General features: G+C 37.7%; 2 protein-coding genes and 1 long non-coding RNA gene across 9 annotated transcripts in view; 1 reads left to right on the top strand and 2 right to left on the bottom strand.

Annotated features, from left to right (window-relative positions):
- The window catches only part of RBKS (ribokinase), an 80,779-nt gene extending 71,993 nt beyond the window's left edge, over nt 1-8,786 (top strand). Inside the window, exon 8 of one of the 2 annotated variants that reach the window (XM_011370733.2) lies at nt 8,530-8,786. In XM_011370733.2, the coding sequence (XP_011369035.1) occupies nt 8,530-8,703 (174 nt within the window). In that variant the 3' untranslated portion in view covers nt 8,704-8,786. The remainder of the gene's footprint in view (nt 1-8,529) is intronic. The other variant, XM_023536947.1, reaches the window with a different exon arrangement.
- LOC105299128 (39S ribosomal protein L33, mitochondrial) overlaps nt 1-15,117 on the bottom strand; it is a 35,847-nt gene that overhangs the window by 14,743 nt on the left and 5,987 nt on the right. For 2 of the 6 annotated variants that reach the window (XM_011370730.2, XM_011370729.2), the window contains exon 4: nt 10,131-10,437. The exons of the other annotated variants lie outside the window; for them this stretch is intronic. In XM_011370730.2, the coding sequence (XP_011369032.2) occupies nt 10,388-10,437 (50 nt within the window). In that variant the 3' untranslated portion in view covers nt 10,131-10,387. Of the gene's footprint in view, nt 1-10,130; nt 10,438-15,117 lie in introns of those variants that run through there. 6 annotated transcript variants of the gene reach the window in all.
- On the bottom strand, nt 10,136-14,183 carry LOC105299127. Its single transcript, XR_896498.1, has 3 exons — nt 12,108-14,183; nt 11,862-11,973; nt 10,136-10,437 (listed from the first exon to the last, which is right to left on the bottom strand). It is a non-coding gene; the product is annotated as an uncharacterized LOC105299127 (long non-coding RNA).

Here is a 15,117-nt window from a genome sequence, read left to right as displayed (position 1 = left end):
TTGCGGTCCTTTCACTTCACCGATGCGCCACCTGCCTCCGCTGGCACCACAGACCAGAACTGCTCAGGAGCGTGAGTGAAGGCCCTCAGGGGAGCAGGAAGTTCAGAACGCCACGCCCATTCTGTGAGAGCAGCTCTTCCTTAAGAGGAAATCATTGTGAGAAGACAATGAATAAGTAGCCACATGGGTATTTCTATTGAAGAAAGATGAATTATGCCGTCACCCCTTTGGCACAAAAATAATTTTCAGTAAAAGGTTAAAACCATCGTGTTGTATCAATGAGAACTACTCCATTATTCCAAGAATGATTGATTGGAAAGTACTTTACTTACAGGAAAATCACAGTGATAGAATACAGCTTCCACTTTTAAAGCACTTACCATTAAAAAAAAAAAAAAAATTGTACCTATGTATAAAAATAGTTATACCGAAGACGTGAATCAACAGCCGAGTAATTTATTGGCACTTGAAAGCCTAGTGGTATAAACAGATTCAACAGCGAGAATACCAAGTAACTCTGGGCTGTGGCGACCTAACCTCCATTTTCACTGACACAAAAGAAAGTCGCATGTGGTTCAGAGAGGGTCCTCTGGCCACCCTGAAAGAGATCACAGAAAGATGAGAACACGACGGAACTAGGACCAATAATTCAGGTCAACTCAAAGCACTAAGTGACAAGAGGGGAGAGGCAGAGGGGACAGATGTGGTCTCCGCCCTCAAAGAGTTTGCAAAGTCTCCCCGACTGTAGGCCTGTGCCTAAAATAATCAGCACAATGTCCTAAGTGTCCTAAGAGAAGTGCAGAGGAACACGAGATGCTCACAGGGAGAGAGCGCTCGGGGCTGCCCAGAGAGGCGCCGGTTCCGCGTTGTCCTCAGTTCCCACGTAACTCAGGGAGATTTTCACAATGTCCGGAGCCCTGGATGTCCTGCACGTGGAGGAGGAGGATGTCCTCAAATTCCTTGCAGCAAGAACCCACTTAAGTGGCATCGACCTTGAAAAGTTAAAAAAAAAAAAAAAAAACGGGGGGCGGGGGGGGGGATTCTTTTCAGCTTCATCTCTTTCCCTCTTTCCCCTTCCCTGCCTGCCTGCCTGCCTCTCACAACCGTTTACTGTGGGGTGTGTTATGAAGAACATGGAATCGGCTGTGTCTGGATGCAAATGGCAGCTCCGCCACCGACTCACTGTGTGACCCGGGACAAATTAAGGCCTCTAAGACTCAGTTCCCTCAAGTTTTAGGGCAGGTCGTTGTAAAGGTGAAATGAAGTCAGTCTTGTGCGTATATAAAAGCACAGGGCTTTGCTGCCTCCTGATGCAGAGCAAACAATAAAAGTTCACTCCCGCCCTTAGCCTTCTACTCCTCTGTGAAGGTTAAGTAGTACTTTTCCGGCCTTTTCATGCTTAAATTTCAAAGAGCTTTTCCATTGTTGGATGTAATGTGACTTTTAAGATAGCATTTACCGGTCTTCTGGTCTCTGAGCTGACAGCTGGCAGCCAGGACCTCCCTACTTCTTTGTGGTTTGGACTCCGAGGGCCCACTGCTCACCCTTTGTGAGAATGAATGGGGAACCCCACCCACACCCTCCAGCATCTCACTTGTCACAGCCAGAAAATCATCATTCCAGTCCCCTTGACTTTCAGGTGGGTGTCACTGCCTAGTCCTTAACTGCAAAGTAAATTGCCCCAATGAGATGGGGTATCCCCAGGTGCAGGAAAGAGCTTCTCTCCATTCAGTTCACTCCAACTCGTAGTAGATATGTGCTTCATTGAATTAACAAGAGAGAGAAGTCATTCAGAGGCTGAAATTGGCCAATTTGCAAAGTCACAAAGTGAGTGATGTTGATTTTTAGAACTTCTTTAGCAAAATTTTTTATTAAAACTTCAACAAAATTTTTAATTTTGTAAAAGTTACAGGAAAGTTGCAGTATTCCGATACACTCTTGACATAGTTTCACCAATTAGCATTCTGCCACATTTAATCGCTGTCTCTCAAAATACATAAATATGCTTTTTTTCTGATGAGCCACTTGGGCATAAGTTTCAGACATCAAGTCTCTCTTACTATTTCAGGATATATATCCTGAGAACAAGGACATAACAAAATAATATCAAATTCAGGAAACTTAACACTGAAATAATCTTATAAGCACAGCTCGATAATGTTCTTCATATAATTTTTTGGTCCAGGAGCCAGTCCAAGATCATCTATTGCATGTAATTCTTATGTCGCTTTCGTCTCCTTTTATATGAAACAGGTCCTCAACCTTTTTTTCTTTCTTGATGTTGATATTTTTTGAAAAGCACAAGCTCATTGTCTTATAGAACTTTTCTCAATTTAGGTTTGTCTGCTGCTTCCCCGTGACCCGAGTTAGGTTATACATTTTGAGCAGGAATACTACACAAGTGATATTATGTCCTTGTCAAGGCCCCACATCAGGGAGCGTGTGATGTCAGTTTTCCTCATTATGGCCATGTAGAATCACTTGGTCAAGGTGGTGTCCACCAGGTTTCTCCATCGTACAGTTACTCTTTTTCCCTTTGTAATTAATAGGTAATATGTGGGGAGATACCTCGAAACTTGTAAATATTCTGCCTTCATCAAACCTTTATCCAGCAGTTTTAATGCATCCCTTGATGATTCTTGCCTAATGACGAATCAGTTATTACTACAATGATTGCAAAACAGTGATTTTTCAAACTTATATATTTACTAGTTGGCATTCTACTTTAAGGATGAGTTTTCCCTTCTCCATTTATATTTTCATTGGTTTATTTAATATCAGTATAGAATCATGCATTCTTAAGTTTAATGTGAGTCTTCACTTACCTATTTTTGGAACCCATCCCTTAACTCACTTCTCCATTTTGTGAGTCAACCTAATTGCAAACAGGTCTCTTTCTTGATGTGGACTTAAATGTTTAATCGATACCCCACTATCTACAAAGGCAAACAGGAACTAGAAAACATCTTTTTATGGGGATTATTAGGCTGAACACAGAGGTGACTGAAGTGTTTTGAGTAGATGTGGCAAAATGGGGTCCTCCGGGAAGACATAAAGGAATAGGGCCTTTTAAAGGAAGGAAGGAAAGGGGTTTTGTAGACGAGAGAAAGAAGGTAAAGAACACTGTCATAATAGTTTTCATACTGGACAGAGAAAGGGGGACTTGGTAGAACACGGTGGGGCGGAGAAAAGGCAGGGAGAGAACCAGTGACGGAATGAACAGGCCCAGTCTGTGCAGAGGGTGTGCAGAGGGTGTGCAGAGGGCAAAGGAGGCCAAGGGGGTAAGGCGGAAAGGTAAGTGCGACAGAAACGTGTTAAGAGTTCTGTTAACTGATTTTGGGTAAGAAGACTGAAGAGCAGGAAATGATAGATTCACAAAATCTCTATGAGGAAGATGTTAACAGTTTCATTTTATTTGCAAGAAAACTAAGTCACAGACAATTTACATTAATTTTTCCCAATGTCACAAAGTTACTAAGTGGCAGAGCCAAGATTCAAATATAAATCTATCTGACTTCGAAGCCCACATTGCCAGAAGAAAGAGAAACATTTACAGTGGAAGAACAGAGAATTAAGACTCACAACATAAGGGCAAATAGGTTCCAGTATGCCAATCCCAACACTTAAATAAGCCTGGCGCACAGTAAGCCTGTTATTATCCCAACCTTGCACTTTAGAGTAAATCAGTAGTAAGGCCAGGACACTTAAGAAATACTGCCAAGGTTTTCAAAATTCATGCTCCTGAATGACTCAATGCCCTCAACCCCTACCTCTTTTAAAAATAAGCTTTACTGAAATATAATTTTCACACATAGTAAGATTTCACCCATTTCAAGTGTACAATCTGATGAGTTTTGACAAATGTATACAATCATCATTTAACCACCACCTCAATCATAAGGAAGAACTTTCTATCACCCCAGAAAATTTCCCTGTGCAGCCCCTTTGCACTTGCCAGGCCCTGGCCCGCTTTCTGTCACAATACTTTTGTCTTTTCTAGAATTTCATATAAATGAAATCATACAATATGGTGTATAGCCTTTTATATCGGGCTTCTTTCACTTAGCGTAACTTTTTTGAGATTCACCCATGTTGTCATATTAGCACTTCATTCCTTGTTACTGCTAAGTAGTATTCCATTATATGGATGTACCACAGCTTGTTTACCCATTCATCAGTTTACCCAAGGACATTTGGATTATTTCAGATTTGGAGCAATTATAAATAATGTTGCTATAAACATTCACATATAGGTCTTTATGTAGATATATGTTTTCCTTTCTCTTAGATAAATACCTAAAAGTAGAACTGCTGGATTATAATGATGTGTGTATTGAATGTCATAAGAAACCGCCAAACTATTTTCCAAAGTATCTATATCATTTTGTATTCCTACAAACGGCATATAAGTTCCAGTTGTTCCACATCTACTCCAAGTCAGTATTTTCAGTCCTTTTAATTTTAGCATAATGGATATGCAATATTAACTCATGCCATCTTATTTGCCGTCTGTATCCCTTCTTTGTTGAAGTCTCTATTCAAATCTTTTGCCCATTTTTATTGGGTTGTTTGCCATATTGGGTTATATTATTGAGTTATAAGAGTCCTTTATCAAATATATGTTTTGCAGATATTTTCTCCCAGTCTGTGGCTTATCCTTTCATATTCTTTTGAAGGGCAAGTTTTTAATCTTAATTAAGTCCAATTTATCAGTTTCGTTTAATGTTTCATGCTTTTGGTGTCCTAAGAAATTTAACTAACAGAAAGTTACAAAGATTTTTCTCCTATATTTTCTTCTATATGTTTTGTTTTCACTCTTTCGATCACGTCTATGGGCCACTTGAACTTAATTTTTGTGTATGGCGTGAGGTAAAGGTTCACGTTTTCACATATGGATATCCATTTGTTCCAGCACCACTGGTTGAAGAGGCTATCCTTTCCTCCACTGAATTACTTTGTTAAAAATAAATTAACCATATAGCTCGGTCTATTTCTGGACTCTCTTTTCTGTTCAAGTGACTTACATATCTATACTTACATCGATATCCGATTACTGTAATTTATGGTAACTCGAAATCAGATAGTTTACACCTTCCAACTTTGTTCTTCATTACAAAATCGTTTTGTCTATTCCAGGCCCTCTGTATATCGGTATAAATTTTAGAATCAGTTTTCCAGTTTCTAAAAATTGCCAGCTGAATTTTTTATTGGAATTACATTGAATCTATAGACCCATTTAGGGAGAAATGACATCTTAATAATATTGGGTTCTCTAATTCATGAACATGGTTTATCTTAATAAGTTTTAATATCTTACTTTATGTATAAATCTTGTACATATTCAGTTAAACTTAACCCTAAATACTTCATATTTTGATGTTATTATAAATGGTATTGCTTTGATAATTTTATTATTGTTCATTGTTATTATATAGAAATACAATTGATTTTTTTATATTGACCTGGTATCCTACTTCCTTGCTAAACCCACTATTCCTAGTAGCTTCTCTGCTGGATTTCTTAGGAATTTTTACTCCTTCCTTTCAAATCTGTATGTCTTTTAATTATCTGATTGCACTGGCTAGGCAATCCAGTGTGATGCTGAATAGAAGTAGTGAAAACAAATCCTTGACTTGTTCCCAAGATTAGGAGAAAAGCATTCAGTCTTTCCCATTGAGTATAATGTTAACTGTAGATTTTTCATATATACTCTTTATTAATAGCTGCATAATTTCTCATAATACAAATGTACAAGTCTTGTCATCCATTCTCCTTTGATAGACAATCACATTATTTCCAGTGTTTTGCCTTTGAAAACAATGCAGCAATAAACAATTTTGTGCATGTATCACAGTTTCATAGTAATTTTTACTTCTGTAGATTCCCAGAAGGATTGCTGAGTCGATGTTATATTAACAAATGTTGCATTACTCTTCCAGATTCCTAACGACAGTGTATGAGAGTAGCTTTGTCCTTTCCATCTCCATCTTTGCTGCTCTTGCTATCAGTCTATTCTATCAACCTGATGGGTAGAGTAATATTTTAATTTGCATTTTCTTTGACTGCTAATAATTATCTTTTGTTTATTGTTTACTGACCATTTACAGTTCCTTTTCTGAACCAATATCTTTGGCCCATTTTTAGCCTAGGTTTGTCTTTTTCCCAGAAATGTGAAGGTATTTTTTGAATACTGGGAATATGTCATGTGTATTAGAAGGATTTTCATCAAATCTGTCCTTTTTCATTTGGCTTATTTACAATGTCTTTGGATATGTAATTTTTTAAAATTAAAATCTGTTCTTTTTTCATTATGCTTTTTAGGTTTACTAACATGCTTGTGGTTTCCTTGTTCGGGATTATACAAATATTCATCTAAATTTTCATATTATGTTACTGTTATAGTTTTTACCTTCATGCCTTTAATTTACCTGGAATTTCATTTTGTATATGACATAAGGAGGAATTAAGACTTGGAATCTTAGAGTTTGCCATAACTCTTCATATCCTGTGGATTTTCCATGTTTTCATAATATACTCCATGCAGCTCATAATTTCTCTGGTTTCAGACCTTTCTCTTGTCACATTGCTATGGCTGTAAGGGAAGGCAGGAACCATGTCTGTCTCTTCCTCTATCTTGATTTCCTTCAAGAAAGACTGATGAACACTTGGAAAGCACCTAGCGTAGTACCTGACACATTTTAGGCAGCCAGAAAACATTTATGGGAGCAAGGAAAGTGTTGAATTCACATCTGCATTACTGTGATTCCTTGGCAAATTTAATATTGATTGCTTTATCTGTGTAAACAAGGGAACTGTCATTCTCCTTAAAGCCATTCACTGTCTCATGAGTTCCCTCTGTTCTTTCCTTCTCCTGAGTCTTTGTTCTTTGAGGCCTTCGCTCACTATATAAATCTGTAAATCATTCCATAAGGACTCCCTTCTTTAGGAAACCTTTCTTCAAACCTTTTCTTAAAATCCAACAGCATTTATAAACTCTGCCATATTATATACCATTTAGTTCTCAATGGATTTTACTCCTCTTCTAGTACCCATCACTGTGCTGGGCACATAGCTCTTTAAACACTTAACTGCACCTGAAACAATCCGGCATGCCAAAGCCTTTATAAAGACTGAAGTATAGCCTCAAGATTTGTTATGGAAGCTCTTGGGTCTAAAAACAAAAAACCAGCAAACTGGGAAAAGCTGGAACATATCCTGAAAGCTGTTAAATACCAGAATGATTTTTCAAATAAAATTGTGTAATCACATTTTTTTAAAATATATTTGTCAGATGAACACATGACTAGGTATTGCCCTGCCTGAAGGCAGAGATCAACAGACTTTCTTTGGTGTTTTCTATTTCCATGATGAGTCCTTATAGTCTTCACCAACTCAGACCTTTGGAGCTTCAGGTAAAATGTAAAGAAATCTTATATGACCCTATGTTTAGTTTGAAAATAACATCTGAAAGGTTCTCACCACTTTCTGCATGAATTTTTAATGGAGAAATGGCTAATTCTAGGGCTAGTGCAGAGAATACACAAGATGAACCTGGAGCATCTTATAATATCAGAAAATTAGAAAGCACTCAAAAAACAAAATGATGGGAGAATGTCGACGGAACACAAGAGCTAACTGAAGAACTCCCAACCAAAGCTGGAACAATTTGAGCAACAAAATAAATGCTGTAGTATTGGATTATAGCCTGAAGAATAAATACCCATGAGTTCATACTGATATAAATAAGTGGTTGAATAAATAAGATGAGGGAGAAAAGACAAATCTCCCATAGAAAATTCCAAATAATTTATGTAGATACTCCACCATCAGGGAGGTAGAGCACAACTCCCTTAAGTGGGGACCACACTTAGTGACTTGCTTCCAAAGAGAACAGTATGAAAAGAGGGACGAAAGTAACTTTACCGTGGAGAAACCTGGCAAGACAACCTTAACCAAGTGATTGAGATTGACATCATCAGTGATGTCATGTTGACAGTATGTACCCGTGATATGATGTAATGAGAATGACACTTCACCTCTATGGCTCTTTCCAAAAACCACAACCACAGTCTAACCATGAGAAAAAAACAGGCAAATCCCAAAGGAAGTACATTCTGCAAAATACCTGACCAGTCCTCAACACTATCAGGGTCACTGAAAACAGAATGTCTAATAGACTGTCACTGCCTACAGGAATCTAAGGAGACATGCATGACAACTAAGTGTAATATGGTATCCTGGATGAGATCTTAGAACAAAAAAAAAAAGGACATTAAGCAAAACTAGTGAAATCCAAATACAGTATGGAGTTCAGTTGATATCACTATTATTTCATTAGTTGTGACACACGTACCGCAGTAATGTGCTCATAGAACTGGGTGTGGGGTATATGGAAACTCTCTTGTCATATCCTTGTAACTTTCTTGTAAATCTAAAACTAAAATAAAAGCATTATTAAATATTTTTAAAATACAATTTGGACAAAAGATGACTACATGCTTATCTCCACAAATGTGCTTTTAATTACAGGGCGCTGGTGACAGTTTTGTGGGAGCTTTGGCCTTCTACTTGGCTTACTACCCAAATCTGTCCTTGGAAGAAATGCTGAAGAGATCCAATTTCATCGCAGCAGTCAGTGTCCAGGCTACAGGAACACAGTCATCTTATCCATACAAAAAAGACCTGCCACTTGATCTGTTTTGATTGCTATTAACTCCAAAATAAATATACTTGGAAATAAAATGTACTTGGGGGTGGTCACTCTTAAACAGAATCTTACTATAAAATGTCCCTTTCTTCTTTCTTTGCAAATATTATGGTTCATTTACTAAGTCATCCTCAAGCTTTCGTTTATTTCTTTAAAATGATCATTTTCATGCAAGAGCTAACCAGAATGAAGGATTCCACAACCAGGACCTGTACAAACACCACCCGAACCAGCAAACTCCATTGCCAACAGATCACGAATATTATACGTACACTATACAGGACAAGTGTATCAGCAACTCATTTTTTTTTAAATGTAAACACCACCTGTGGGCCACATTCAGCCCACGTGCTGAACAGGCAAGTCATTTATGTTCAGCCAGATTTTAAGTTTTTTAAAAAAAAGGCAATCCAGGCAGGTCACAGACCTTTACATCGGGCTTAGCTAGTAGGACCAGGTAAAAAATTTTTCTTGTAATACAAGACTATGTACAGTTTCAAACTAAAAATAACCAAGATCGCACCTATTACTGCTTTGAACCAGAGCTTTAACGAAAGGTGCCAGAAGCAGCTGACTATAATGCCGCAAGCGTCTAAGACCCAACAACTGTCTACAGCTAATCCCATTCCTGGGGAGCTGCTCTTGCACTCCCTCTGGAGACAGACTGGGCCATGGGGAGGGACACCTGTTATTTTGGAATAGTACTGGCTTCTCAGTGCTCGGGTTCATGGTGGGAACCCTCATTCTCCCACACAAATGCTTTAAATGGGGTAGGATATGAACTGGCAGAGCTCAAAAAAATGAGCTAAACTTTCTTACCTTCAGCCAGAAATTAGACAAGTAAAGGAGCAAACTGGGCAATTTTGAAAACCTGCAGGAAACAACAGCTTACGTGAAAAGTGTATAGGTCTGGCTAAGACACTAGTTCTTATCTGAACATTAGGGATTTATCAGTGGAACTGCCAGCTGATTAGCTGAGTAACACCATGCCCCAGAGCCCTAGTTGTAGCTTTAAGGAAATAATATTACAGTGCCACTTAGGTTTAAAAAATCTAGGAGACAAAGTAGTCCAAAGCTGTCCCAGAAAACTCTAGATACTGCTTTTGTGGTCAGAGTTTGAGAATACAAGTCAATGGCATTTTCCCGAATTATATAAGTTCTCATAGTTTCTTCTGTTACAAGGCTGAGAAATAGCTCCCTTCTTATCATTCCTGCTCACCTTTGCCATCTCCGTTATTACATGGGATCATTCTGGAGTGTGACTCCACCTTTTCTATGAAGTTGAATGAGAAGCAGCCTGGAAACTCCTGCCCAAGTCTCATTATGGAAAGTTTTCGTTACATGAAACAATGGTTATTTTTTAGTAATGTAGTTGTGTTTTAATTTCAAATAGTGGGGGAAAACATCACTAAGAGACAATAGCTCAGGCTATTTTAATATTTTTTATTAAGGGCTATAAAAATATCCAGAAAGATAAATAAACGTAATGCAATGATATATGTCCTAATATGAAGAACTTTCTTTCACTGCATTGTTTTCCTTCACAATGGCCTTCAAATCACAGGAGGCAGTGATTCCATGTCATTTCCTCTTCTTTTATTACATGATGCAGAATTTCTGAATCAGTATCCCGCCCTCAGTCTTCTCATTTATAAATCAAATTCGTTTTCAATCCATTGTCTAGAGGGAGCGTATTTTTTTCTGTTCCACGAAGAGGACTTTTGTTTTCACTATAGGAGGAGGAAAAAGGATTATGGCAGAAAACTAAAAAGTATCATCACCATTTTCTAATAAAAATACATATCAGACCATGAGCTTTCCCCTTTCTCTTAGTTTACTGTCCTTTGACATGAGAATAGAGCTGACTTGCAAAAGTCAGTTCCTCAATCCCAGAGGCCATAGAAGACTGGAGAAAATGCTAAGGTCCACCAGGCGATAAGTAGCACCGTTGGTAGCCCACAAGGTCACATTTCAACCAATGTGAAATATTCAAATTACAAAAGAAAATCATGGGCAAAAGATGGAAAACACTCAATGTCTTCACCCAGTTATCATCCATTCTTGTAGGAGGTAAGCAAGGACAGACTGGAGCTGGACTCCAGAAAAAGAACTGAACAGACCACAGAAGAAATAACAGCTGAAAGAGTAAATACACATTAAACCTTGTACTTTCCAGAGATGGTTTTGTACACTCAAATACAGATTTTCCAGTTTGGTAATAGAATTAACATTATAACCACAATTTCATTATTATAAACGTAAGAGAGTTCAGTTCTCTGAAACAGAACCAGACAACTGCTCAATTAAAGATCGGAGACTAGACGCCAGGCAATAAGGTTTTCACAGTTCCTATATGCCCTATAGTACGCTGTTAACTTCACATCTGTCTCTCTCCCTCTCTCCACTCCCTTCTCTTCCTCCCTCCCCCACCCCACCCCCATACACCACCTAACTCTTCTTTGCCCAAAAAACAATGCACTCAGGAAGATCCAGAAATTCAAATGACTATGACAATAATAACTCTTCCCTACCATACAAAGAGATTTCAGCTTTTTCTTCTATAATCAGTATTTTTACTCTGTATATGAGATTCCCAAACTGTCCATGATTAAGAATTGCCTAGGGAGCTAACCAAAATAAATTCCTGCTTCTTACCTCCACCCCTACCCTAATTCTGGTTCAACAGATCTAGAGTGAGACTGGAAGTCTACATAGTTGGATTTAAGAACCATTAACCAGTCAACAGAATTTATCTATAATAATAAAAATAAAATATACATATTACATCGAGATATTTTTAATATACTTCAAATCATCTAATATTAAAAATAAGTACGATTGATGCTCTTTCAAAGTCCAAGGAGGACTATAAAGCATTATTAAATGGTAGTAAAAAACCAATATTGTTCATTGCAAAAAACATTTCCCCTATATTTTTCTAAATAGAACTGAAAAGATGGATTAAAAAAAGGAAGTTGTCTCAGTGGTAACCAATGAGGAGATTATTTAAATGATCCTGAACAGGAATAACTGACAAAGGTTAGTAATGCAAGGCTTCATTTATGAAAATATTTTGATTCACTCACTGCATTCATTCCCTCAATTCAAAGAATATTTAAGTCCACAGAACTGTGCCAGGAAATGTGGAGCTTACGAAAGTGTAAGAAGGGTCCTTGGGCATCTGGTGTAGAGCAATGGTGGCAAGAGGGAGGAAAGACAGTGGGGCTTCATGGCTTTGAATGCTAGGCTGACCACAAGGGAAGGTCCTGAGTAAGAAAAAATAGTGGGAAGATTAATTTGACTCTATGTAATAGAAAGAATAGGGGACCTGGAGTAAGAAAGGTTGGATTCGCCATTTATCTGCTCCGAGTCTTTGGGCAAATTTCTCAAAATACCCTACCTTCAGTTTCTTTCCCTGTGAGAGGGGAACTCCATCTTCTTCACAGGGTTTTTGCCAGATACACAGGGAACACTCAATACGTGCTAGTTGAGATGAAACGACACACTGCTATCCACAATCATAAACATAAATTAATTTTGTCAAAATATTTGCTGCTTAATTCATAGAAGAATGAATCTGTCAAGTTCTTTCCCTACATCCAACCTAAATCTATTCTGCTTCAATTAAAGTCTATATTGTCTTGTTTAGTCATCCAAGGAATTAAAACTGACAAGTTTTCATTTTCTTTATGATTAAACCTTCATATATTTAACAAAGTTTAAAAAGCTTATGCCTCAGCCTTTAATCCTTCTTCCTCAGAAATTCCCATCTAGTTTTATATGAGAAAAAGGAGTTTGGAAGGAGAAAGGCTGGTTCTAGCCATAAAGTATACCATGAAATGCTCAAATAATTGGGAATTTTTATGTTTCCTTACCTGATTTCTTTCATAAAACAAACTAACATAACAAAACACTACCCTTAAACTAACCATTTACTCATTGCAGTAAAATTTGCTGAGAGAACTGCAAGCTATTTGGTACCCTAAGCAATGGGCAGGCCCCAAGGCAAACAACAGCACGCAAGCCTGCAGGGCATCCAGTAAGAGGGCAGAAAGCCAAGCAGTGTGCTTGTCCCAGAACATTCTCTTCTTCAGAAAAGACAAAGTTGTGCTGTCAAGGCTCAGACCATTCCTCATCAGAAAAGTTCTAATCGTCTATTTAAAATTTGTACTCTTTTCTCTCACTTTCTGCTTATAGTCACAACTGTTTATGGCTGTATCATTCCCCAACCTCAAAACTTAAAATCAATCTAACAAATAACTAGTTCCTAATACAGATTCTCCTTGATATCCATGGAGAACTGGCTCCAGGACACCATGACGCCACCACCCACAATCCCACCACCCCATCAGCCCACGGATACCAAATTCACAGATGCTCAAGTCTCTTATATAAAATGGCATAGTATTTGCATATAACATACACACATCCCACCCATATACTTTAAATCATCTCTGGATTACTTATAATACCTAATACAATGTAAATGCTATGCAAATAGCTGTTATACTCTATTGTTTAAGGAATAATGAGGGGAAAAAGTATGTACACGTTCAGTAACAGACACAATCATCACAGGCCTAACTACAAAGTACATGTCAGCAAAGATGTAATCTTTTTTTTCAAATATTTTCAATCCAAAGTTGGTTGAATCTACAGATATGGAACCCACAGATACAAAGGGCCAACTGTACCTACATACTAAATATAAAAATTCCAATACATTTTCATATTTAAAATATCATAGAGGTTATTCAATCAACATTATGTACAAGTTCCTAAAAAAACTCTAAAGGAGCTAAAAATGCTAAAAAAAAAAAATAGGCATACCTCATTTTATTGCACATTACTTTACTATACTTCGCAGTAATCGTATTTTTACAAATTGAAGGTAACACTCTCCACCAGCAAAAAGATTGGATTCCCTGAATGCTCAGATGATGGGTAGCATTTTTTTAGCAATAAAGCAGTTTCAATTAAGGTATGTACATTGTGTTTTTTAGACATAATGCTACTGTAAACTCAACATACTATAGTATAGTATAAACATAACTTTTACATGCACTGAGAAACCAAAACATTTGTGTGATTTGCCTTATTACAATAGCCACTTTATTTCAGTGGTCTAGAACCAAACCACAGTATATCTGAGATATCCGTATTTGTAAGGTTCACCACTTCAAGTTTTCACCAACTGATACAAAGAAATCATAGGGAGAAAACCACCACACGAATCCAATATTATATTGCTATGGTGTGAATGCGTGTGTCTCCATCACCCAAAATTCATATGTTGAAATCCCAATCCCCAAAGATGATGGTATTCGGAGGTGGATCTTCTGGGAGGTGCTATGGTAATGAGGGTAGAGCCTTCATGAATGGGATTAATACTCTTATTAAAGAAACTCCACTGAGCTTGCTTGCCCTTCCACCAGTAAGAACACTACAAGAAGGCACAGGCTATCTACCAGGAAGAGGGCCCCCACCAGAAAGCAACCACATTACCATCTTGACCTTAAGACTTCCCAGGCCGCAGAACTCGAGAAATAAATTTCTGTTGTTTATAAGCCACCGAGTCTAAGCTATTTTGTTAGAACCCAAATGGACAAAGACACATACTTTATCATCCTGATAATTTTCCACCATTAGTGGTATTATCCTGAAATTCAGACTCCTAATCATCCTGTACAAACCTAGAATTCCCTTTTTATTATAATAAAAAATGACCAGAAATTTAACGCCATTAAAAACAGGGAATTTTATTTGTTAAAGAATGGAACTCACAATTTTAAGCTGACAACTGTGCTTCTGAGCGCTTTTAAATGCCTCCTCACATTGGTACAGCTTTTGAAGGTGCTTTACTTTTATATTTCTTAGACACTGACAAATGCAGTATAATGAACAGTGGTTGTGAGACCTTCTTAACAAATAGCCAGGATTCACACTAAGGCCTGGCCAGATAAGGAAGCAGTAACTAAGTTTCAGTCTCCTTTGAAATTTTTCAATAACAGTCCCTACATAGAGTGGTTCAGGACCCAGGCTTTGGAGTCAGACAGTCCAGAGTTCAAATCTTTATTTTGTTACATATTTTGGCTGTCTGTCCTTAAGATCCTTAGCATCGGATTCCTCATCTATAAAATGGGATTCAGATTGCCTGGAGAGCACCGGTGCTTGTGTCATAATGGATTCATAGCATCTGAAGACATGAAGACTGTGTAGGAAGGCAAAGACGACAATTTTCCATTTTGTCTGGGTATTCACAAGCATTAGTTTGCTTCCTTTCTCTCGGGGATCCTTGTCTTCTGTTGCCTATATTTTCCTTTTTTAGTCGTCGTTTCAGGTAGGAAGGTAAATTCAGCCCTTATTACTCCATCTTGGAGTAATTTTCATGAACTAAAAGCAAGAGTCTA

The sequence above is a fragment of the Pteropus vampyrus genome, unplaced genomic scaffold, assembly GCF_000151845.1.
Source record: "Pteropus vampyrus isolate Shadow unplaced genomic scaffold, Pvam_2.0 Scaffold173, whole genome shotgun sequence".
Taxonomy (NCBI): Eukaryota; Metazoa; Chordata; class Mammalia; order Chiroptera; family Pteropodidae; genus Pteropus; species Pteropus vampyrus.
This window is presented reverse-complemented; position numbering and strand designations above follow the sequence as displayed.